The 27557-nt window shown below is 38.6% G+C and overlaps 1 protein-coding gene across 3 annotated transcripts in view; it reads right to left on the bottom strand.

Annotated features, from left to right (window-relative positions):
• Positions 1 to 1144: 1144 nt before the first annotated feature.
• LOC123756485 (long-chain fatty acid transport protein 4) overlaps positions 1145 to 27557 on the bottom strand; it is a 41516-nt gene continuing 15103 nt past the window's right edge. For all 3 annotated transcript variants that reach the window (XM_069331329.1, XM_069331330.1, XM_045739678.2), the window contains exons 8-15: positions 23257 to 23458; positions 21347 to 21421; positions 19538 to 19655; positions 18760 to 18903; positions 17086 to 17223; positions 14133 to 14290; positions 7298 to 7451; positions 1145 to 4341 (exon numbers count right to left, since the gene is read on the bottom strand). In XM_069331329.1, coding sequence (XP_069187430.1) covers positions 4184 to 4341; positions 7298 to 7451; positions 14133 to 14290; positions 17086 to 17223; positions 18760 to 18903; positions 19538 to 19655; positions 21347 to 21421; positions 23257 to 23458 — 1147 coding nt within the window. In that variant the 3' untranslated portion in view covers positions 1145 to 4183. The remainder of the gene's footprint in view (positions 4342 to 7297; positions 7452 to 14132; positions 14291 to 17085; positions 17224 to 18759; positions 18904 to 19537; positions 19656 to 21346; positions 21422 to 23256; positions 23459 to 27557) is intronic.

Here is a 27557-nt window from a genome sequence, read left to right as displayed (position 1 = left end):
AACTGAGGAGGTAGAGGGTAATGGAGAGGAAGGAATAATACAGATGAAGGAGTCTAAGGAAAATTATCTGGTGTTGGCAGCGTTCAATACACTGTAGTAAAACTGTTGATAGAAATGAAAGATAAAACGGTTTAGAAAAATTAAAGTTGAAGACATTGTTAAGTATAACATTACCTTTGATGTTAGTAGCTTTACAAGTGTTGATAATAGTGAGGTTTTCAAATGTTGGGAGGTTGTTTCTAATTGGATCTTGCTTCTCAGTGAATTTGCAGGAGAGTAAAGATAAGAGTTTGAAAACTCCTCATGGAAGAAAATAGTGAGGATACTGTCTTGCAACATTAACGGGTTGAAAAGTAGAGTGGATGTATACAATTACGTTCTTTAGAGAGAATACTGACAAAATAGCACTCCAGGAAAATAGGAATAGGGGTGCAAGGTAGCATTCCGAAGCTAAATGGCTAAAAATGAATTTACTCACAAGCTGGTGAAGGAATTAGGGGTGTCGTTTTATGTTAAAAATACCATACCTCTTCAGGTAACCGAGACACCATGAGATATAGGGGAAGAGTAAATATAAAGATCAGCTTAGCAGTTTAAATAATTCAGTGTAATCCTGTGAATATATTTAAAAATAGGATTGAACATTACTTTTCGGTTCTAACCAATATAAGCTTTCCATAAACAAATAACCTAGTGTGGATCTAATGAACTGTTTGAAGTTATTTGTGATCCTCTGAATTTGTTTTCATTAGATAACTGTGGTATTACAGGAAATGCTCTATGTTTACTATTTGCGTTTTCGGAACGTAGACAAGAGACATCTCTCATAATGTTCACATGGACAGAAATTAAAGCTCAGGTTCAAAACCTGCTCAATTGAACTACAATATACTAGAGTGAGAGATATGATAGAAAGTGTCAAATAAATACAATAAACAGTCGGGGTGCATATAGGCACGATTAGAGAACACAGTGTAAACACCCAATAGAAGAACTATTGAAAATGGAAATCATCAACAGGTATAATTATTTCATTCATTTTTCACACATGATAGATCATGACAGGTTTAATTTCTAGATTTTCAAAATGATTGCAAATAACCTTTAAATTTTCACTGGAATTTTAATAAATCAAAACTGAACATTTCTGCATAGGGAATTTAATACAATATCAACAACACTGTATTATAATGGGGCTAAATTTGTGTTTTATGTTACCTTGCACATATAGTGTCTTTAAAGAAACATTATTCACGAGAAAATAGTCATTAACTCAGAATTTCATGTCAGGTACAACAAAACGTTTAATTATACAATAGCAAAAAGATATCCTCAGAAAACGAGAATTTCCAAAGTATATAATTTTAATAGCTTAAAATATATTCCCCTTGATGACATGCTGTGGTGTCAGGAGAGTACGGAATATACATTTCATGGAGAGATGTACAGTTCCAAAGTCGGTAAACTACAATATTAAGAGCGTATTGGAATGGTTTGGGCATGATGAACGACTGGATACAGGTAAATTGGCGAAGCGGGTTGATTCGGGCGAATTTGAGGGTAAGAGGAAGGAAGGAAAGCCGGGAAGATACGCAGATATAGTGTGAGACGAAGGGGATCGAGTACGAACAAAGTCCGGAATACAATATTGAACATGGCTGGGTGGAAGTGAATTGTTTGGAGGGAGTAAATGAATTTAGTTTTCAAGGGTCCTGGCAGTACAGTCGGATTCGTTCTCGATTTACAACCAGGAATTCTGGGATCAAATCACAGGCGGGACAGAAATGGTTGGGCGCGTTTCATGTCAACTAATGTCCCTGTTGACCTAGCAGTCAATAGGTACCCCAGGAGTTAATAAGCTTGTTGTGGGGTTGCATACTGGAAGGAAGTTCGACCTTCGAGGGAGGGGGAGGAGTGAGAACCTCGGTATAAGTCTAACATGTAAGTTAGGTTATACGCTGGCTGACCGTTTCTCAACACAGTCAATTATAAATATGTTTATTAAGGAGGAGCACGGTTCCTGGTTCATATGAAGCAGTAGATGACTGCTGGAGTATGAAGGTGTTTATTTAGCCATGATTCTATGTAGTGTGAATGATATAACAAATGAACATGTGATATTTTTGTTCAAAGCTCTCACTACATTAATTACCTTTTCTCTTAGGGGTGATGTCTCTCCGCCTATAATTATAGGTGTAAATGGACTATTAATAATGAATTAATAAAATATAAGAGAGCCATCAAATATATGGAATATTACAAGAAAAGCCTGAAGCATGCTTATTACATAAGAGTTATACACACAATATTAATCAACTGAAAATTTCGGTATTAATGATTACCGAATCATTGTATTGACGTCAGTTTCTGTGCCAGGATAAGTCCACTATAGGCTTACCATAGCCTGTGCTACTTGCCACATTTTGTTCCCAGTAGCTGATTCTAAAACAACAACAGCAAGGACATTGTACTGAGTAACAAACAAATGTTGTATCGAGTAACAACAAATGTGAATTATTACCAGCAGGGAGCATTTGAATACATTACTTTGATCAAAATAATAAAATAGCTACAAGAACTCGAAACGTATTGCGAGTTGTGTGTAAAACAGACATTATTGTGTAATGTCTGTCGCATATATGGTTAAGAGCAGGAGGTTTCTGGTGGGGTAAATGTGGGGCTGGGAGAGGAGAAAGTACAGTGTCGGATGGAGATGTGAAAGTGGCGATAACCGGCTGGTCGAGCGAGAAGAGTCAAGGTGAGGGCTGAACAGTGAGAAAAAAATTCGAGGACCAGATTCGTAGCAAATTTCAGAGTTTAGAGTGAGCAAACCACTAAAGTCAAAATATTATGTTTAACGTTTTACTCTTGTTAAACCATTTTTTTATTCTAGTATACTAACTCGCTGGTATCTCTGTTTCAATATCAAATCAGCATTTTAATGATTTACATTTTACCATTCTCTAATTCCTTCTTTCACCGACTTACCCCTAGCCTCTTTCTTTACCTTGTTAATCCTTATACGGTGTATTCTTGAGTGTGTATGTTTCTAAGCCGTGAAGCAAATCATCACTGTTATTTCTGTCTCGTAACTGACACCTTTTAATTTCTAGCGTAACACACCATTATGTATAAATTTTAATAAATATAATTCGTTTCGTCGGGGATTGGCGGCCTGTGTACATATATACGTTAGATACGTTAGGATATCTTGAGATGATTTCGGGGCTTGGCGTCCCCGAGACCCAGTCCTCGACCAGGCCTCCTTTTTGTTACACACCCCCAGGAAGCAGCCCGTAGCAGCTGTCTACCAGGTACCTATTTACTACTAGGTGAACAGGAGCATCAGGGTGAAATAAACTCTACCCATTTGTTTTCGCCTCCACCGGGGATCGAACCCTGAACCTCAGGACTACGAACCCGAAGCGCTGTCCACTTAGTTGTCAGGCTCCTGGTCGAACTATTAACACTTCCCAGGATACAACTCCACAACAGCTAACTCCTGGGAACCTATTTACTGCTAGGTGAATCCCGCGCGAAATTCGAACCCGAGATCCCAGATTGTGAATCGAGAACGAACTCAACTATACTACCGAGACCCGTTAAAGAAATACTGAAATTTTACATAATTGCCCTTGGGAAAGGAGACTGTTAGGCCTACCGATCAAGGTTCCCCTAATCAGGGGCATAGGCAAAGAATATATGAAGACAACAGGATTTCAAAAAGAATGATTCCCTGACGAGTACTGGTAGAGATATGTCTAAGACGTTTTAAAATGAGAAATAAATATAATGAGAGGTGATTGTCTAAGATGATAGCGCAAGAGTTTAGTTTAGTTCATTTATTATGCACCCCATACCCATCTTGTGGGTGGTAGTGGAAAGGGTTACAGAGGCACATAATGGGCTCAGGGACTGAACCCCACAATTCATTTAGTTAAGCAAGTTACTATCTATAGTGCAAGAATGTCAAAATTCAGCAATACTGTGGAGGTATTGAGTGAAGTTATATAGGGTAAGCAAAACATTTAAATTCACTTTCTATGCAGAAAATATATCATATCTATCTAGTCCCCCAAACGCATCATGTATATTTTCAACAGGAAACATGTGTATTATCAAGGGAAAGGTTTAAGTTAATATATCTTAAATATTAGAACACTATCTCCGTTTTCTTTACACACTACAACTTAATCTTTCCATTTATAATTTTATTGTAAAGACTAGTTGTAAGAGGAACAAAAGCTTTACTACTAGAGTCCTTGAAGTACAGCTGATCACTGATGGTATTGGGATTATAACCTTCTTTCTGAAGAACTGTCTTCTTTACTCTGAAGGTATCTGAAATAATAACAACATAAGAATGAAGGTAACTGCAGAAGGCCTACTGTCCCAGACGAGGCAGCTCCTATTTATATCCACCCAATCTCATTCATATATATATATATATATGTCGTACCTAGTAGCCAGAATGCACTTCTCAGCCTACTATGCAAGGCCCGATTTGCCTAATAAGCCAAGTTTTCCTGAATTAATACATTTTCTCTAATTTTTTTCTTATGAAATGATAAAGCTACCAATTTCATTATGTATGAGGTCAATTTTTTTTATTAGAGTTAAAATTAACGTAGATATATGACCGAACCTAACCAACCCTACCTAACCTATCTTTATAGGTTAGGTTAGGTAGCCGAAAAAGTTAGGTTAGGTAGGTTAGGTAGTCGAAAAAACATTAATTCTTGACAACTTGGCTTATTAGGCAAATCGGGCTTTGCATAGTAGGCCGAGAAGTGCGTTCTGGCTACTAGGTACGACACATATATATATATATATATATATATATATATATATGTGTGTGTGTGTGTGTATAACCTACGCTTGAAACAATCATGGGATCCTAGCTACTTCTATTATGTTATGTGGTAACTGGTTCTACAAATCAACAACGCTGTTACCGAACCAGCATTTAACCAGATCTTCCCTAAATCTAAACTAATCCAATTTATACCCATTGCTTCGTGTTATGACATGTTCTCCCTTTTGTTATGACCATTTATCCACTTATACACCTCTATCATGTCACCCCTAATTCTTCACCTATCTAGAGAATGTAAATTAAGCTTCGTCACTCTTTCTTCATACGACAGGTTTCTAATTTGCGGGATTAACTTTATTACAGTTATAAGCCAATTCCTTTTGCTAATTATTTTCCCCCATCAGCACATCCCTTCATTGCCTCTTTTCCTCACATAAATTCCCATACCACTATCTACTAACAGTTTAAACCCAAACACACCCTCTCCAACCACAAATTTCAATGAGTTAGCAACAGCAACAACCTCAGCCCTAGATAAATGCACCCCATCGCAAGCATACATATCATTCCTTCTATAGAAGTGTTCCTAGGCATCATTGAATGATATTACATATATAATATTTGTCCAGTTGGCAATTGACACCAAGTGCCCTCGACAACCATTCATTTCCAACTCCCTTTCTTGGAAGAATGCTACATATGATCGGGATTCCTCCCTTGCTTCTAACTAATTCTATGGGTGGCTTAAACCACTGTATCAGTGCCTCACTCCTAATTCGTCCTACATCATTTCCACCGGCACTGATACAAATAATGGGATTGTTCCCATTGTTCCCATTCCCATTGTTAATATGGCTGGAAACATGTTGCTTACAATATCCACAATTCCTGCTCCCGGATAGCAAACCTTCAACCTGTTCCTTCCCCTATCTCTGGCATAAAAAGCTCACCTCAAATTCCCAAATACTTCACCTGGGAATCCCCCACAACCAAAATTCGCTTAGCCACTTCCTTTACCGGCGCTCCCTCCGTTGCTTTGCCTTTCGAGTGAACTGCAGTCTCCCTATAGCACTCGTCTTCCAGCGCAGCGAATGAGTTGGAGGTCTTTAGGCCAGCTGTAGGCGGCCTTGTCAGAGTCTTCTTAAGTTTCCTGTCCTTTGCGACACTCCAAGATGAAGACTTTCTAATGCTGCTCTCCTCTTTTGCTTCCTCGTAAGTCGTAACGCACTCGCTCCGCTCTAAATCTTGACGTCTGGCCACCTGCTCCGCCTGGGGGTTTCGGATCACGTGGCGCGATTTTATCCTTTGGGTCTCAATGTTGCCGTCAGGCATTCCTATTCAACGGTCCGGATTTACGATCGCACTTATCGCCAGGGGTCAGAGTGAAGTTGATAGATTTTATGCATTTTCTAACTAGTTCTTTGGGTGGGAGACCGTGCCCGGCGCCGGCTTGGCCGAGAGGTGCCGGGAGTTGGTGGGTCTTGGTGTGTGGCCTCAGGGTGTTGCGGGCGACTGGCTCTGGCTTTGCCGGAGGGTAAAGCCCGAGCCAGAAGCCGGTCACTGGAAGATTTTTGACGTTTTTGCTCACTTGGGAACGAGTTAGAAGGGGACCGTTTTTTGCCTTGACTACCCAGCGTTCTGTGTGTGGCGAAGCGAGAAAAATTCTCGCTTAAAGTTTCGAGAATTCCTATAAAGAGGAATAGCACCGGATACCAGCAAGTCCGGTGCTTGCCTCCCTGAGGGACTACTGGAACCCCCTAACATCTGCCTATCAGTGTGTTTTTCGCCGTATGTTGCGTTAGTTTCCGCCGACAGGCGACGTTAATATAGCCATCCGGCTTTGCGATTTACCCTTCAAGGGTACAGCGGGGCACATACAACAGCACCTCTGTTGTCGCGGCCCCCTAAATCAACAACAACATGAGATCTGGCGCACTATTGCTTCCCCTTGGGTTTGTACAGATATAGAATATACGTATTAAAATCAGTGACTTGCATTTGCTTAACCCTTGTGTGGATGGATATGTGGAACACTAAAACCTCTTCTTATACTGATCCATTTTGTTGTCTTTTTTTCGACCATCTCGTAATTTCTATTAAGATAATTTTGTTTTCTGTATTTGCTTCTCTGTCTTGGTATAAATATTTGGATGCCTTTCTCGTACCTCTCGCAAAAAATTCCATACATCTCGTTTATTCCCTTACCTAACCTAACATCGACCATTCCAGTCGCTCTCAATATAGTACACTAAGACTTATTGTACTTTCTTAATGCGAAGTTTCTGTTGTCTTACTTTCTTCATTATCTTATATGTTATCTGGAATTTGCTAATTTTATTTCTAAGATTACACAGTCACACTTACCTATTGGAGGTCGGTAATGTATATACAAAATCTCTTCTTCATTAAATATTAATATGATACGTTGAATTGTTGTTGAAAGGTTAATACAAAATCCTACACATGAGCCAAAACACTCACCAGTTTTCTCCAGCTGTTTAGCCAGCCTGATAAACAGAGGGCAGGCATAAGGTGCTAGTGACCTTTCAATGCAAATATACAGTTCCGCCAAGTCAAGTGTTCCCTCCGGGTCCGCGATGGCTGCCATGCCGCAGCGACCTTCATTTCCAGGGATCTGAAAGTAATTGATCCATAAGTGACATTTGGCTAATAAGGAGTCAAACTTTAACCTGCATTTTGATGTAGGTGTAACTAAAAATAATAAATTATTGGACCTCTTAATTCCTTTATATTCTAGTGGACAATTCCTGGCAATGCTTAATTTCCAATTCTCGGGGACAAAGTTTGTTTAGCTTGCGAGGTCTCCCTAGCTAAGGACGAGGCTGTCCGCGTGGACACCCACCAAGTTGCTGTCCAAACCCAATAGTGTTTAACCGACTGATAGAATACCGGCATATAATTTATTATGTAAATTATAGTGCTGTGTACTGGTATATACAGAGCAATAATAACTGCCATATCTATATATAATGGAACACTGATTTCCTACCCATATATAAAATAACAATGACTGCCCAACCTATAGAGGAATAATGACTACCTTACCTATATAACAGATATATCTACACATAGAGGAATATTAATTGTACTATACCTACATCAACAGGAAGAATGACTGTTGTATCTCTATATAGAGGTAAACATAATTGCTGATATATAGAGAAATACTGACTGCCTTACCTATATAATTATTGTATCTATACAGTACAGTATAGTAAAATTTTTAGGCTTATTTATATAAAAATGCACAATGAGTGCCATATTCTATGTATAGAGATATAATCACTGCCATATCTCTGAACAGAGGTATAATCACTATCTTATCTATAAATAGAGGAATAATGATTGTCTTTTATATAGATGAATAGTAAGAAATTATCAGAAGACGCTAAGTTAGTATGCCTATAGCACCACTCAGGTGAGGTAAAAGCAAGGTAATGTATCTTTTAATCCATTAACTCGATATAATACTTAAAATGCTGATGAGAGAGCAAAAAGACAAACTAATAAATCATTAAAGAGATCCGATTCACTAACGTCATCTGATTTAAGAGGATCGATAGGAAACACAAATTTACAGCTATCTTGAAAACCTAGGTATTCGACGTGGAAGTATTTAGGAGTGAATGGAACAAACCAGTTTGGGCAATAAGATGCAGGTTTCCACTCGAATGACCGTGAGTTCTTATACCTAGTATGGCTCTGAGCCCATTATGTGCCTCTGTAACCCTTTCCACTACCGCCCACAAGATGGGTATGGGGTGCATAATAATAAATGAACTAAACTAACTAGTATGGCTAATACACAAAAGCGACTAATGAAGTTTGGCATTTTTCGGTCAACCCAAGCCAGGTTAAAGTACTTACTGCAAGTGTGAGACGTCAACTTAACCATCAGCATCTTACAAGAGTAGTCACTGGAAGTCCTAATCAACATGCCATACCACTTCCGTATAGTATTGCCATTTATGAAAAACCGCACGTAGGCTATTTGAAGGAGACGAGGGAGGGTGTGTGGGTGCTAGGAGGAGCTGGAGAAGTTATTCGGGGGGGGGGGGGGCGGGGATGGGAAGGGTGTTGGTAGATGGGGATGGATATGGTATGAAGACGTTTCTAGTGACAAAATAGTGTGTATTGAACATAGTTACAACATTGAGGGGAGACGGGGGTCTGTCTGCTTAATATAATCTACACAGCCCGTGACAAAAATGAGTGCCTAAATGGCCTCTTCAATATCCCGAACGGTATTTGATAGTGTAAACTCATAATCTTGGGGTCTGATGGCTTTGTGGAGAGCGTTCAGGGTTCGTAGTCCTAAGGGTCCGGATTTTATCCCAGGCGGAGGTGGAAACAAATGGGCAGTTTCTTTCACCCTGATTCCCCTGTTCACTTAGCAGTAAATAGGCACCTGGGAGTTAGACAGCTGCTACGGCCTGCTTCCTGGGGATGGGCGTGTGTGTGAAAATTAGAATTAAGGACTTGCCCGAAACGTTATGCGTGCTAATGGCTGTACAAGAATGTAAGAACTCTTGTATATATAAATAAATAAATAAATAAAAACTTAGACGTCCATCATTATGGAATTCGAAGCCTTGCTCTGAACTATATTAGATCATATCTTAAAGACAGATGTAACAAACCGCAAGAATTATCCAGTATTGTTCTCTCAGACATGGGAGTTTGGGAAGATTGGAGTAACGTGGTAGTGACCTGACTGGAGCACAAGGCGCATCCCCCTGGGAATTAGCAGTCTGGGTCACAAAATGGCTGGCGCCCTTTGTCTCATAGCAACATATAATGAATCATTCTATAGTATTCAGTAATTTAGAGGTATAGATAGGTATAATTAGGTATAATTTAGGTATAATTTAGAGGATAGAATACACAGATACCAATATGTACCAATCAATATGTACAATCAATGTACCAATAAATCATATTGGTGCCCGTAGGAGTGCCACAGGGCAGCATTTATGAAACTCTCCTATTTCTTATATACATGAATGATTTGCCAGATGTCTCTAACATTCTTAAGCCTATTATTATTTGCTGCGATACTACCTTCATCTATTCAGATCCCAACCAACACACACTAAATAATATTGTAAATAATGAATTTAAAAAGTTCACTCATGGATGTCAACCAACAAACTCACACTAAACATACAAAAGACCTTCTACATTTTACCTGGAAGTAAATCATCAAACCAAATTCACCTTAAGATAGACACTGTTAACATCAGCATTAAAAATGATGGAAAGTTCCCTGGCCTATACATAGACAAGACTCAACTTCAGCACCCAAATACAACACAGCCAAAAAAGTATCAAAAACTGTCGGTATATTCTCTAAAATCAGATATTATCTTCCCCACTCTGCTCTTATTTCAATGTACTACTCGCTAATTTATCTCTTTCTTACATACGGTATCTGTACGTGGGGTTCAACCACTGCAAATTACGCCAAGCCCATCATCACTCAGCAAAAATCTGCTATCAGACCTATAGGGAGCCGGTCGGCCGAGCGGACAGCACGCTGGACTTGTGATCCTGTGGTCCTGGGTTCGATCCCAGGCGCCGGCGAGAAACAATGGGCAGAGTTTCTTTCACCCTATGCCCCTGTTACCTAGCAGTAAAATAGGTACCTGAGTGTTAGTCAGCTGTCACGGGCAGCTTCCTGGGGGTGGAGGCCTGGTCGAGGACCGGGCCGCGGGGACACTAAAGCCCCGAAATCATCTCAAGATATAACAAACTCTGTCTTCAGATAACATATAGCTCCTCTGTTTAAATCCCTAAACATGCTAAACACACACTCACGCCACACATTCTCTTGTGCTATTTACATAAATAGTTTTGTACAGGCTATGTACAAAACCCTGATCCTAAGTGCTAATCCTGATCTGAAACTCTTCCTTGATAGATGTAATAGAACCCATGAGCACCACACCAGAAATAAATATATCTTTGATATCCCCAGAGTCAAAATAAATCTGTGTAAACACTCCATGCAAATACAATGACCCAGTCTATGAAACTCACTCCCTAGTGAAGTAAAAAAAATTGTCCAAACTATGCCTTATTCAATAGTAAAACCAAAAAGTACGTAATTTGTTTGAGTTTGTGCTTCTAACGCACACTCTATCTGGTGCTACCCACTCCCCCAATATTAGCACTAAAGACATACAACTTCACCAGTATAATCAATACTATCAATTACATTATAGTTATTATGTTGTACTCAAATTCTGCTATTGTTATCTCTCTCTATTCTGCTTCATCTCCTTCCCTCATCACTATCGACTTGAGAATGGCAGAAGACGGACCGAAACGTCGTCGTCCCTTCACCTTCTAGTGTGTGGTCTGGTCAACATCTGCTATTGTTGTTTTAGATTCAGCTACCTAGAACAAAATGTTCCAAGGAGCACAGGCTAAGTGGAGGCTCTTTGGAGTCATTATCTGTGTCAATAGCTGATACTAGAGATCTGGGAATGGATGGGGGGGGGGAGTTCATGGTGGATTTCAGCCTCAGAGGGCTGGCTGTAACAGTTATGGAACTGGTGGGTTAGTGTAGCACTCTAGGTCTTCCGTTTTTTCTTTGGCTGAGACTTTGGCTGAGCCGTGCTATCGTTGGAGTTTGGTGAGGTGGCCTCCACGAGGTCCTGTACCGAGTAGGTGTCGTATTTGTGCTGCGGCGGTGGAGCTCCTACTAAGATTTCCTCGTTTGAGGAGTCCGTAACATCCGTATTTGGTTGTTTTGTCTTTCGTCTCGCAGCCTGAGGTAGGATCAGGTGTCGTGGATTAGTTGTATAAGCTATTTCAGGAGCGTTGGTGGTGCTGTTCGTATTTCTAGACTTCATGTCTGCTAGTGCGGCTGCTGAGATGGTGATGGTGGGAGTGTTGGGAGAGGAGAGGAAAATACCTCTGTCTGTGCCGCCTGGTTCTTGGGTGGTTCTGGAGTCTGTGTTGAGATCGACCTCGTGGTCGTCCTGGTGGTAGCCTGCGGAGTGGTAGTGGATGCAGTGAGACTTGCGTCCGGGGCGATGATTGGGTCCAGGCCGTTGGCTAGGAGCAGCTCGTTGAGTTTCTTGACGAATCGTTGATTGTCTGGTCCGGCAAGCCTCTCCACTAGTCGAATAAGACCAGGATTATTGCCTGCACGTGATGCAAGGGACCGTGAGGGTGCTGGTTGGTCATTAGGTTCCCAGTGTGGAGGCCGGGTGATCTGTTGGGAGGAGCCACTGTTTGGTAGGACTGGTACGGTCGTAGTCTGCATCTGGCTTATAGAAGGGAGGCTCGGGAACTGGTCAGATCCAAGGTCTAAGAGCGCGGCGACTTGCCTCTGGATGGTCAAGGGCGTGGTGGGGCTTCTCCTTAATCTTCTTCAGTTCCTCCTTCCTTTTTGTGCAGAGGTAGGAGCTGGTGGCGTGCTGTTCTCCACAGTTCGCGCATTTCTTGGAGTTGGCGGTACAGTCCCTGTAGTTGTAAGTACCGGAGCATGAGCTGCACTTAGCCGTTTATTCTGGACACTTGTTGGAGAAGTGCTCATAGCTGAAGCACTTGTAGCACTGACTCACGTTGTAGACCTTCTCCATGGCGAGGTGGTTTGGGGAGGAGGTGATTCCAAAGCACTAGAAACAGTTCTTCACTGCTTTCTGGGCCTGTTCTGCTGTTTCTAAGTTCATCTTCATCGTGGGTCGAGTGGCATCGTTAGTCTTGATGTGTAGAGCTGTCGTCGCTTTCAGAGTAGGGTTTTCTCCGTTCACTTACCGCACTATGGTGTCGGGTGTCTCACCCGCTAACCAGCGGTTCAGCCTGTTCACAAGTGTAGTTTTCCTGGCAGTGATTTGTTTGGGAGGAATTGGTGAGAGGTTCGCCTCCAGTAGTGGGACCCGGCGTTCCGGATCCAGGATCTTCTGAAGGTCCGCTTTAGTTGAAATTGTTTATGTAATAATCTAAGATGAGGTCTGATAAAGACCTTTTGTGCCCTCTGTAATGCTTTTGCGCTACCGCTCACAGGATGAGTATGGGGTGCACAATAAACTAGCTGCCTTCGGCGACAACAATCAATCAATCCGCTTTAGTTGCCACGATTACCGTGGCCTCGTTACCATGCACATGGACGTCAAATGGTCCCACTGATGTTGCCTTGTTAATGGCTGCTGCAATTTCGCGCTCAGAGCGCTTGTAGACTCCGAGGAGTCGTACTTTCACTTTATATGTCATGTTTTCTGTCTGGCAATGGCTCGGATTGTCAGAACCTGAAAAAAATTCTACTACACTGTATCTTTTAATATACTTACTTTTATCTGTTAGATTATCTGTTATCTGTTAGATTGCCCGAAACGCATTGCGTAATAGTGGCTTTAGGCATTGTATGTACTAGCTCTATCTATATATCAATCCATTAATGTAACATCACTTGTATGTATGTACCTTACCTGAATAAACATATTTATTTATTTATTTATAAGAACCTGCTTGAAACGCTATGCGTGTTAGTGGCTTTGCAAGAATGTAAGAACACCAATGTTATGCACTCTCACAACCAGATGTATTTTCTTGTATATGCATCAATAAATACATAAAATAAATAACTTGCCGATATTCGCATTAAACAGACGATACTTTCACAGCTTCAAAGGTTTCTCAAGCACGGCCCTCTATCAGAGTAAAGGAGTAACTATTTTTTTCTAGTATTTCATTCCAATAAGCTCCTCTCACTAGCGACCACCCACATATTAGACAGTTATAGTTTTTAATAAGAGACAGATACCGAGACAGACAAAGACAGAGACAAAAAGCAGAGACAGACAAACAGAGAAAGAAAGAGGCAGAGACAACGATACAGAGAGATACCGACATAGATAAAGACAGAGACAGACAGTAGATAGATAGGTGGATAAACGGATGGATAGATGGATAAGTGGATGGATAGATGGATAGGTGGATAAGTGGATGGATAGATGGATAGGTGGATAAGTGGATGGATAGATGGATAGGTGGATGGATAGAAGGATAGGTGGATGGATAGATATATAGGTGGATGGGTAGATGGATGGACAGATGAACAGATAGATGAATAGATAGATAGATAGATAGATAGATAGATAGATAGATAGATAGATAGATAGATAGATAGATAGATAGATAGATAGATAGATAAGTAGAAGCATGGATAGTGTATAGATAGACAGATGGATAGATATACATATAGAATGATGAGTAGGTAGATGGAAAGAAATAAACATTTCTCAGTGGACACAAATACAGTATAGTAAAATGTCACTCAACTCACCTCAACTCCATATACCGCAACATCAGTGTGACCCGCGAATTTCGAGACAACATCCTCAATTTCCAGAGCGGAAATATTTTCACCCTTCCAGCGAAAATTTTCTCCTAGTCTGTCAACAAAGTACAAATATCCCCGCATGTCCATCTTCAGGAGATCACCTAAAAGAAACACAATATTCTTAGACATCAGATAAGTTAGCATTTAATACATATCAACATTATGGTGAAGGAAGTAGAGTCGAAGTGCCAATTTCCAAATGCTAGTTCCTATCTTTGTCAACAAAACATTACAAAGGATTACAAAGTATTGACCAAACCACACACTAGAATTTGAAGAGACGACGACGTTTCGGTCCGTCCTGGACCATTGTCAAGTCGATTGTCGATTACAAAGTAATTCAAACAGCAAGAAACCATTAGATGCAAACTCGGCTGTCTGTTTATGGCAAACCTATGGTGCTACAAAGTAAGGCGGAGATTTAAAGAGAAGTACTTGTTAATTCTACATGTAAATGTATATGCAGTATTACATTGCATTACAGCATTTAATAATTCATATGTTTACAATTCGATTAAAGAAAACGTATTTTGCTTCTTTAAAGTTTTTTTTGGGTCAAGAATGTAATGGCCTTTAATGATTATAAAAACTTGCGTTAACCCCCCCCCCTTTTAATAGTATATTATTGTATCGATTACGAGTCCATTTCATATGGTCTCCATCTCATGTTGGCCTCCGAATGCATGATAGAGCTGATAAGTTAGCCAAAGAATCTGCCTTTAAAGGAGCCGCTGAGTGTAACCTTGGATTGTCAATGAGCAATCTGAGAGCAGCAGTACACCGGGAACTTCAACAAGATCTTGTAGATCTGAAGCAAAGTGAAATTGACACCAGTAATTCCATTTATCATCATACTATCATGCAAGAGGAGCCACACATCTATGGTTCATCCAATAAAATCAGCAGATTTCTAGATGTTACTATTGCTCGGCTTAGACTCGGTTACAAGTATCTCTGGGAATTCTCATTATCTGCCGATGTAGACCTGACCAAATGTAAACTGTGTCAACAAAATTATTCGCACACCCTCCGTCACTCTGTGATGGAGTGCGAAAAGATACGTGAATTTAGAGACAATTCTATAACCAATGTTAATGTTCCAACGATGTGTAAATATTTCATTCAAAATGATCTGCTACCAGAAATTTTAGCCTAATATCCCCAGTTTGCTAACTGTAGGTAGTAACTGGGTGATTGTAACCTATCCACCGCTGCCCACTGGATGGGGAGGGGGGAGGTGCAGGATAAACATATCAATTGTGACACTAGCTCTCCACATATGTCAGTTGCTTAATTTAGAAACTGTACTTGTGGTCGATCTCGAACCCATTGTTGATGTGACGACTTATACTGAATTTTGTAACTAGCTCATCAAGTAACTTGCTTAGCTAAACGAATTGTGGGGTTCAGTCCCTGAGCCCATTATGTGCCTCTGTAACCCTTTCCACTACCGCCCACAAGATGGGCATGGGGTGCATAATAAATGAACTAAACTAAACTAACTAACTTACAGTCTTACTTATTTAGCTACCTAATTCTCTCTCTCTCTCTCCCCGGTCCCCTGTTAGGTTAGTTTAGTTGGTAAACTCAGAGTGGCGACAGCGCTATTTCTTATTTAGGTAAGTCATACGAAGGCTGTAGCAGCTAATATTTCTATCTCTATCTCTCTCTCTCTCTCTCTTTCTCTCACTCGCTCTCTCTCTCTCACTTGCTCTCGCTGTCTCTCACTTGCTCTTTCACACTCTCTCTTTTGAGAGAGAACTAGAGGTCAAGCTCCAGCATATGAGCTGGAGGTTGACTTTGTCAATAAATTCCGTTTGTCGTATACTTGTTAAGTAGTACAATTCTTATATTTACTTGCGTAAACATTATTGTCGACTTTTATAAACATTTGCAGGGTAACAAGCAACATTTGCTGTAAATGTCACTTGCATGCTGTCCCAGATGTAAATGAAGTCATGACGGCTTCTGACAGTAGTCATGTGACGGGTGTGTTGAAGGATAATGCTACTGTAATTTGTGAATATTAACGTATTGCAGTCAGAATATTTTACCAATAAAGAATGTTTCATGGTTGTTTCCTTGATTCATATGTCACTATGTTGATTTACAGTCTGACTCTAATAACCCATGTATATACTAAGAAAAGATATCTTCTTTTTCTTAACCGGAAACAACACTCATTACGTTACCGGATATTTGATAGATTATCTTTCTAGCAAATGTTAAACGTGTTTTACATTTCAAGCACTTTATACTCTGGTTACAAGCCTGATGCAGAGTACGTCGTGAATGTTTAAACATGGGTATATTATTCCATTCAAGACATCGCATGTATTACAAGGAAATGTTGCAAGATTATGGTGGATATAGTAGGCTAACTTTAGATTACACAGGTATATTATTTGTTTTTATTAAATAAACTATTTATATCAGATTTTCAGCGTGGTTTCTTAAAACAGTAAGTTAATGTGAATGAGCTCTTCACATTTTCATACTGAATTACGGCATGGTGCCCTTAATTAAAAAGTACTGTACTACGAAAGCGATTATGAATGATTCCCGGAACTAAATCTGACATTCCATTTCCATTTCTACACTTAGGTGTTCAGCCCCATTCACCCCCATCATAACTGACACAATTTGTGTCTGCCAGGTCATGTCAACTTATTTACTGATTGATGAAAATTAAGCCACCCAAGAGGTGGCACGGACATGAATAGCTAGTAAAACTGATTTACTGCATTTGTCATTCCTGTCACGTTCATCTACTATGCAGTTATATAATTTAAAAATACGTTAATGCAATTAAAAATTATGACGAGACATTCAGTATTTGAAATTATATTGTATTCAAAATCAATTATAAAGTACTGTATATTTAAAGTAATTTTACCTGAAAGGAAGGCAGAGTCCCCTACTTTGAAGACATTCCTGATGATACTTTTTTGTGTTGCCTCTTCATCTACATATCCTTCGAAACCTTGGATTGGATGATTCATTTTTATCCTTCCAATCAATACACCGCACTCACCTGAGCAACAGATAAATCACAACTCAGTTCTAATAACTAACTTGTTCATGAAATGATCACGTCTCTTAACAAAATATAGATACCGTTTCAAAAGAATTAAAAGACTGCTGGGAAATTACAACCTACCACTTACCTTGGTAGGCTGTAATTTACCAACTGCAACTAGGAATGTAAAACACACAAAAATGGCGGGTAGGCGGTTCCAAGGGTTTATAACCCAATGGATGAAAACCCATCTCCTGTTTTTATGTTCTGCATTGAGGCTTGTTGTGCTTAAAGGCATTGTCTTTGTTCGTGTTATATCTGACCTTTTGAAGAAGTGGTCTGGATTAATATCCTCCAAATTGTTCATAATTTTAAAAGTTTCGATGAGATCAACCCTGCCATGTCTGGTTTGCAGCGTTGTTACCCCTGAGGCCCTCAACCGTTCCTGGTATGGGAGTTGACTTAGTTCTGGAATAATTTTGACGTCTGGTGTTGAATTTTCTCCAAATCAGATATGTCTTTCTGAAGACGAGATCTCCTTGCTTGGAAACAATAATCCAGGTGATGCGCACTACAGATTTATTCTGTTGAACAACTACCTTCTTTTCTTTGAAATCAAAGTTACATCTGACTATTCCTAGGATTAGGATGCCTTTCTTTTTTACTGCAGTTCCCACTTGTGCAAATTTCAAAGATTGATGGATTCTGACTCCAAGATCCTTATCTTTATCAATCTGCTGAACTGTAATATTGTTGATCTGGTAGTTGTGATGTGCACTGTTATGCCCCTCATGTGAGGACTTGCATTTTTCGATATTGAAAAGCATTTGGCAGTCTTCCGAATACTTGTGGAGTTAATGTAGATATCTTTGTAAGGCCTCAATATCATTGTCACTTCCTACTTTACCATAAATATCAGTGTCATTTGCAAATTTGATGATGTGATTTGTAATATTCTCACCTATGTCATTGATGTATATGACAAATAGAGTTGGACCCAAAATAGAACCTTACGGTACCCCACTCACCACATTTCACCAGTCAGATTCATTTCCATTTAGGGCGACTCTTTGCTTTCTTTGTTTTAACCATTGTTTTATACATTCTAGTATTCTACCATTTATTCCGTGTGCTCGTACTTTCATTGCCAGTCTTTCATTTGATACCTTATCCAATACTTTAGTCAAGTCCATAAATACTTCATCTACTGGAAGCCCTTTGTCTGGATACCTGGTTACCGTTTCCAAAAATGTGAACAGGTTAGTAAGGCAGGATTTATTTTGAACAAAACTATGTTGAGTTGATTTTACTATATTGTGCACATTGAGATGTTGAATGATTCCCTCCTTTGGGATTCTCTCAGTGAGAATGCAGATATATATTATTTCATATTATAACAATAAATATACTAAAAATAAATAAAAACATATTTTTCAAATATTTCTTTTACAATATCTTTAATAATGAAAACAAATTTTCCTTAACAGTCTAACAAAGCAACCAGTTACAAAAACAAAATCGTAATATTTACACAAACTATATGCATCATACCAGGTTTACAGCGGATGCACAGTCCATTGGAAGTCCTGACAACTTCTTGTGTTTCGTCATCAATCTTGAGGAGAGCCATGTGAAACGTGGATTGCAAAAAGAGTGGAATAAAGCCAACAGATCCGGTCTTACCATTCGTGTTCACTGTTGAAAAAAATGTAAATGTTAACTTTCCATTTTATTATTATTTTCCATTATTTATTATTTTCTCTCTGCCTAGTCATTATAGAAGTCGCCGAAAACCTGTACACTGAGCTGAACATTTTCTTCTTGAAAGATGGTTCAAGAAGCTGGTTACCCAGACTCCCTCCTGGAAGACATAAGAATATTTCTGGAACAAAGAGCAAATCTAGGCCTCACCTTGAACTCTTCCAAGTTCAAGGTGAGTATATTGTCACAATTTATAAGACATGGGCGTGGATCACTAATTTCCTAAGTGCTTTAGAGGGAGGCGGGGAAAGTATAAAATCTCAGTTGGGCAGGGGTTTCCAGCCTTTGAGATCTTTCCTATTGGGTCTACCAATAGCTCAGTGGAAGAGCTTCCCCCTCACACAATGGGGTCGGCGGTTCGAGTCTCCTAGTGTCTTCTAGTCTATCCCGTCTCATAGATAAGGTGCAAAAACCACTCCCAAAGTATGAAGAAATCTCAGTGCACCTAACTATTTCTGCAAGAAGTATATATATTTAAAAAATGAACATTATTACAACTAACCTCAGTCTTGATCAATTCAGCACATAAATGATCAATATCTTTAATATTATAAAATATATGACTTACCTGTATTAACATTGCCTTCAGTGGAGCCGTAAAATTCGCAGATCTTGGGTATATGAAATCGCTTCATGAAATCCTTCCATATGCTTTGGCGTAGACCATTGCCAAACATTAAACGAATCTGAGTAATGAGTGTAGAGAAAACACAAATGAAAGATATTCAAGTAAATCTAAAGATATGGCTTATAATAAATAACATCTGATTTTCTTTGAACTAATATACATCTTGGTTAAACAAAGAGAATGGAGAATGTTTATCCAAACATGAAGTACAATAGGTACTGGATACCACCTCAAACATACTTTGCACACCACCTCAAAACATACTTTACACACCACCACAAACATACTTTACACACACCACAAACATACTTTACACACCACCACATACATACTTTACACACCATCTCAAACATACTCTACACATCAACTTAAAGATGCTGCACATTCTAACATTCTAAATGATCACGTGTAGTGTTGGTGCGCGAGACATCAACGTTGGTTTGACATGTACACAACGCAAGTCATGTTATAATCCAGACTAATGAATATTAGATAAAATTAAAGTTTAATAATGCCACATATGTAAAACAGATTTAATGAGAGGCAGAAGCTGCTTCAGCGAGAGTATGCTGCATATGTCTGCCTTAAGTAAAGAGGACTTAAGCGAGAGTATACTGCATATGTGAAGAGGACTTAAGTGAGAGTATGCTGCATATGTCTGCCTTAAGTAAAGAGAACTTAAGCGAGAGTATGCTGCATATGTCTGCCTTAAGTAAAGAGGACTTAAGCGAGAGTATACTGCATATGTGAAGAGGACTTAAGTGAGAGTATGCTGCATATGTCTGCCTTAAGTAAAGAGAACTTAAGCGAGAGTATGCTGCATATGTCTGCCTTAAGTAAAGAGAACTTAAGCAAGAGTATGCTTAAGTAGAAAATTAAGTTCTATTGAGTTGGACAACCCGTTTCCGGGTTGTCCAACTCAATAGTACCGATTTTTACTTTGTAATTTCGTTGTAGGTGGGTATATACACTATAGTCGTCACCGTTACTATAAGTACTACCACAACAGGAGGATGGGCTGTATATAAAGAGGCGTTAAAGAGAGAGTATGCAGCACATGTCTACACATAAGACAAGAACAGACACATAAAGCACCTACAAACAGTTTATTAAAAATTATAAAAGTGTGGAAAATAATTGAAGAAAGCCAATTATAGAAGACTGAAAAATTAAATAAAAGGTCACAGATTAGAAAGCAGCATATTTCAATTATGGTAATATAAATTAAGGATGAATATTGCATTTGTATTAAAATGAATTATAATTACATAAACAAGTCCGGAGAATCGATATTGAGAAACGAAGGCTGCAATATTCGAGAACATTACACAAACTTAAGACTTTACAAAACTACACTGCTGACGAGACTTCAGTTATACAACACAGGTGTATTGTAGTAATTCTTGCATAATATGTCGACATATATATCTGGTGGACCAAACTCTCACAAGTCAAGACTGGCCCCGGGCCGGGCTTGGGGAGTAGAAGAACTCCCAGAACCCCATCAACCAGGTATCATATATCCAAATGTGACAGTGTCAGACCACGGAGGAAAATTGAAACAGAAGTTCTGTTCTCCTTCTGAAGATGTATTAATATACGAAAGTACTTAAGGAAATTCCTGTTTCAATTTTCCTCCGTGGTCTGACATTGTCACATTTTTAATCACGTGTTTATTTTCGTGATTTACACACATATCCAAATGTGGCAACTTTACCCAGGTAAATCCAAGCCAAGCGCACACCTTACCTTGTGCCCAGTATCCTCCGGCTTGCTAGGTGTGTTGAGCAGGTAACGCCCGACCTCTCCAATGTACAGTCCAATCTGATCATTATAAACAGAATACACCATTTAATTTTCCATTACAATGCATTCAGGGTGCTCAATTTGATGTAATTTATAGGAATTAATACGAAATAAAAAATAAAAAAGGCACAACTGAAACAATGAGAAACTTTATTTATTGAACAGGTAATATGAAGTGGAAAAAACAGGTGGTATTGTAATCTGGGTTCATTAACAAAAAATTAATTTTGTGAGAGTTATATGAATTATATTCCCCACAGAATGTTGCTACCATGGGTAACTGAGATGTTTCCCTAAGAATATTAAAATAAAGCTTTCACCGTCGTTCAATTGTCTATCAGTCTTGCACAAAAGTCTTCTGACTGTCGTGAAGGTCTCCATTAGAGTGGGTCCTCTGGTATCTACTTCTTCACTAGAGCTCACCTCTGAATAAATCTTTGACTTTGGCCTGCTTATGGGGCCTCAAACAGACGAAGACTCTGATGAACACAGAGCACCAAAGACGAGCACCCACACTCCATACGTCAGAAATCCCAAGTGACATTCTGAGCCACAATCATGAATGACCTCGATGACACATGATCCCATTGTTCTCCTCCCATTGGCTATACCTTGTCACGTGATCTTTAAAGCGTTGTTGACAGATATGATTGCACTAGAGCATCATCATGATTGACTAAAATAACACCTAAACACTCAGATAAAGGCTAACATCAACCTCATTCCATAAATGTATGCAGCCTAGCCTAAGTACCCCCTGGCACTTGTACACGCTGAGTGTGGGTGAGTATGACTCAAACAAGGCTGAACTTTTATGATGGACTGAAGTTGTGTAACACTAGCCACCTATTTTTCCAATGTTTTCGAAAAGCATTATTGTTTACTATGTATAAAGAGCAATATAAAGTACGTTTTCGGGTGATGGTAAACGCATCAATGGCCATTTTACCGACAGAATTTGTTAGTTCAATCGGAGTAATACCTATACGACTATGTACCCAGGAAAGCTTTGTTTTATGACTACCAGAGAGAAGTCTCAACCAAAGGAGAGGAATTCAACCAATGTTGAATTTCAATTACCTTAAGATTACTGAAGCTAAAAGGTTCAACAATCATTTAAACACTGTTTGTGTAGACAACAATAATACATGATTGTTGTTGACTCATTTAAATTCATTTTCTTAAAAGTTCTGTTTTAAAAATACTTGCCTTAAAAGTGTTTGCGAAGCACCAAAATTCTTAAACATAACAACTTTGATGTATAATAACGCTTTATAACAACGCTTATTAAGTGATATGCCATATTAAGTGATATGTCAGAGATATGCAAATTCGTAGAAATTTTAGTGATTTATAAGCAGACTTTTATATTTTTTTCCTTAAGAGCTATCGTCAATTGACATAAGCCGCAGTGTGATTATATATAACAAATGACGTATGTCATTTAAATAAGCCTAAGGAATAAACGCAACATAAAGCAAAGCCAAATTTATTGTAGGTCTAATTCAGTACAGGTATTTATTTTCCGTATGTTCACTTTAAAATTTTAAAGTGGCTCTGAAGGAGTATATCTACAACTCATTACAATTCTGACAAATATATATGTATTTTAGATTAGTTGTTTTAAATGAGTCTCCATAATATACAGACACAATAATAAAAGACTTCGCAGATAGGATCATTTCATCTGAATTCAATGCTTTATAGAAGCTTTGTCTAATGTTTATAATTAGTACTACTAAGGTCTTGGATTTATATCTCATAATTACAAAATCACATATAAACATTCAAAGTAGATTCAGTCATTAAATGTCTATGCAGTATATATAAACCAAACTTTGTATGGAACATACTGTTGCACGATACTTGATGACATCTGTCCAGTATTCTGATGCTGAAAATTTCCTTTTGAGTACAACAGAGCAGCCGAACAACAAGGCCTGGCCAGTCCCCATTATCCCGCCTGAAGAGTGGTATAGGGGGAGCGGGTTGTATATCACGTCTCTTGGGCTGAAACTGGCTAAATAATATGCGCCGCAGGTGAAGTTGAGAAACCTGAGGTGGAAAAATATAACTAGACGAGAATCAGGTTAAAATAATAAAAAAAAACATAATTACTGAACAAGCTACAGTTTAAATATAGACATCAAACTATTTAAGGGGCACTTAGAATTTAGTTGATAACGTGGAAGTCAGGTAAGGAGATGGGTAAATGGACAGAGGTATTTCCTCACTTAGATCATACGGGAGCAAAATGGTGGGATTAATGATTGAACTTACTCCAAATTTTGCAGTAATTATTGCTACTATGGAGGGAATGCAAACAATATTGACTGTTGTACCCGAAAAGACCACGTTTTGTACTACTGAAATATTAAACGCCATGATAAAATATGCAATAGCTTAACCATCAACGTAACCGAGCCCGTCCAACTATACGAAATCGTGGGCCTAATTTAGTACGTGATTGTACTATTCTAGGCCTAGGAAAATTTAGGTTTTGTTTGTTGCTTTCTTTCTATAAAATTCCTCTAAAAAATGAATAATACAAAACGTAAACTTTTGCCAAATCATATATAGGTATGATAATATAAAAGGTAATAGCTATAAGTACTATAATTTTTAGAAGATGGACTGAACTGGATAAATTGATTTTATCCAATACAATCTTACACTGATCAGAGTTTCAAGTTCAGGAAGGTTTAGTGATACAATATAATTACACTTCAGTGGCACGGAGTGGCTGATTATTACTACCCTCTTCTTTAACAAGTCCCTCGAGGAGCTCGTAAATAATCAAACACACAGCATACATCCTGCTCTCTTAACATAATTATTGCATTAAAATAAGTTGGCCATTTATAACTAAATACTACCGTATAGAATTATTACATGAAAATATTTGCATTACATCTCATTTATGTATTACATTAAAGTAAGTTTAATATTAAATCCTTGGTGCAAAGTTTTCGAACCTCCATGCATCCATGTAATTTGATGAGGATTAACATTACAAATTTCCTAACTTTTGTATTTATCTATAAATGTATATTCTTCAACATAGTGATCTAGTGTACGACCCCTCGGCATGCTGAATATTTTACATTCCTTTATTTATTTATTTATTTATTTATTTATTTATTTATTTATTTATTTATTTAACTATAAGAAAGTACAATGGTTATGAAAGTTCATATGTTGGTGAATGCAAAGCCACCAGCACGCATAGTGTTTGACCAGACCACACACTAGAAGGTGAAGTTGTTGTTATAGATTAAGCTACTCGGAACAAGTTCCAAATAGCACGGGCTATGGTGAGCCCGTAACTTACCTGGCACAGGAGCGGGGCAAGAAGCACGGGCTATGGTTAGCCTCGTGGACGGGAGATGTCTCCCGTCCCTAGTAGGTGAAGGGACGACGACGTTTCGGTCCGTCCTGGACCATTCTCAATCGACTTGAGAATGGTCCAGGACGGACCGAAACGTCGTCGTCCCTTCACCTTCTGGTGTGTGGTCTGGTCAAACTACTTCAGCCACGTTATTGTGACTCATCGCCACCACACGCATAGTGTTTCAGACAAGTTCTAAAGCTAATCATAGAATTTACAATGAATTTAAAACTAAAAGGTGAAATAGTTCATCTTGAAATACAAAAAAAATAAAATTAATGACATGCACATAATAGCAAAAACTGATTTCACGTAATTACTTTGTCTTTGTCAATACAAAGATGTGAAAAAAGAAATGATATTGACGTGGTTGCATTTCTAGATAGTAAAATACTGGGTGAGTTAGTAGCAAAAGGTGGGATACTAGGGTGATAAACTTAGGTACTTTTGAATAAATTATAGTTCATTTTTTTACTTCATTATGAAGGGCGTTCCATCTATTGGGTCCTTTTATTAGGTCCAAATATGCCTTTAGCACGGCATGTTTGCATAGATTATCTGACCTGGGAATATCAAAAATATATTTATTTATGTTTGATGTTCATTGCCTCCATTTAGGAAGAACCAACCAAATTATAACGGCGATAAATGAGCAGCCAACATTAAATGCATACTTTACATCCAGTGCTCACACTGGATACAATATAATAGAGAGAGATCAAACATTACAATACCCAAATAAATGTTTGAAGCAGATGAAGAGAACGAATTAAGGGATATTCGCATAACGTGCGATATAATCAGGAAGAGCACTAACAATCTAAAAGATTTAAAAGCCCCAGGTGTGGATGTAATTCAATGCAAAGTTGTAAAGGAACTGGCAGATGAACGCTGTCTACCACTGAAACTTCTTTTCAGACAATCTCTGGACCAAGGGATAGTTCCCTTAGACTGGAAATATGCAAATGTCACCCCTATTTTTAAAGAATGCAGAGAGCTCAGCAGGAAACTACCGTCCAATCAGGGTGATCTCATATTTGCAAGCTCACGGAGAGAATCCAAAGGGAGAGACTCCTTCACCACCTCACAGTGAACAATCTAGTAAATCAACGCAACATGGTTTTGTTCAAAATAAATCCTGCCTTACTAACCTGTTCACATTTTTGGAAACGGTAACCAGGTATCCAGACAAAGGGCTTCCAGTAGATGAAGTATTCATGGACTTCACTATAGTTTTGGATAAGGTATCAAATGAAAGACTTGCAAGGAAATTAAAAGCACATGGAATAAATGGATAATACTAGAATGCATAAAACAATGGTTAAAACAAAGAAAGCGAAGGGTCGCCCTAAATGGAAGCGAATCTGACTGGAGAAATGTGGTGAGTGGGGTACCGTAAGGGTTCTATTTGGGGCCAACCCTATTTGTCATATACATAAATAACATAGATGATAATATTACAACGTACATAATCAAATTTGCAGACGACGTTAAGATTTATTGTAAAGTAGGAAATTAAAATGATACTGAGGCATTACAAAGAAATCAATGTGAACTCCATAAATGGTTGTAAAACTTGCAAATGTTTTTCAATATCGAAAAATGCAAGTCCTTGCATGTAGGACATAACAATGCGTATCACAACTACCAGATTAACAACATTATCTTATAGCAGATTGATGAAGAAAAGAACCTTGGAGTCAGAATCCATCAATCACTGAAAGTTGCACAACAAGAGGGAGCTGCGGTAAAAATAAAAACAAGCAAACCCTAGGAATGGTCAAACGAACCCTTGACTTCAAGGAAAAGGTTGTTATTCAACTGTATAAATCTCTGGCAAATCCCCACTTGGGCTATTGAATCCACTCATGGCGACTTCATCTGCTTTGAAGAAAGTTCAGCACCGGGTGACAAAAATTATCATAGAACTAAGTCAATTCTCATAGCAGCACGGTTGAGACACACAGGGCTAATTGGCATTGAAAACTAAACATGACAGGGCTGACCTCGTCGAAACTTTTAAGGCTGAACAATTTGCGTGATATTGATCCAGACCACTTCCATAAATAGTCAAATTGATAAAAAATAAGGAGCAACGGTTTCAAGCTCAACAAGGACCAATGTGGGACAGAAAACAGCAGATGCTTTTCACCCATAGTGTTATAAACCCATGGAACGGCCTACCCGTCAAAGCTTTAAATGCTAAAACATTGCTGCAATGCAAAAAAATTACAAAATGTAAAAATCCAACTGGATAAAATCAGGATTAATGGGGATTGTCATACTTATGACAATCCGTCGGTTTCTATCCACGTCGAGGCCACTAGAGATAATAACCCTCATGTAAATACAGGTAAATACCTCTGGGTCTCTGGGATATTTATATCAAGGTTAATGCCAATTGTGGAAATGAGGCTATTAAAATCAGTTACTAATTCTAAATCCGTTGCCAGTTTATTGCCATCTTTGTTGAATTTAATGTTTATTACCTGAGCGTTGTTTGGATCCTAGGATATTTGAGATGGCTTTCCATGTGCTTATCATGCTTCATTTGGATCCTTAAATTTGTTTAAAAAATATGATATTTTAGCTCTTCGTAGTATATTGGTAACTGTAGATGAGTATATTTTTGCTAATTCCTTTGTAACTAGGCCAATCCTGTGTTTTTCATATTCATGTTTTTTGTAAATTGTTTTATGTATACCATTTGTGAGGTAGGGTTTGCTTAATCTTTTGCTAGTTACTTGTTCGGTGAGAAGATGACAG

This window comes from Procambarus clarkii, chromosome 25, assembly GCF_040958095.1.
Source record: "Procambarus clarkii isolate CNS0578487 chromosome 25, FALCON_Pclarkii_2.0, whole genome shotgun sequence".
NCBI classification, from domain to species: Eukaryota; Metazoa; Arthropoda; class Malacostraca; order Decapoda; family Cambaridae; genus Procambarus; species Procambarus clarkii.
The sequence above is the reverse complement of the archived record's forward strand: the minus strand, read 5'-3'. Positions and strand labels throughout refer to the sequence as shown.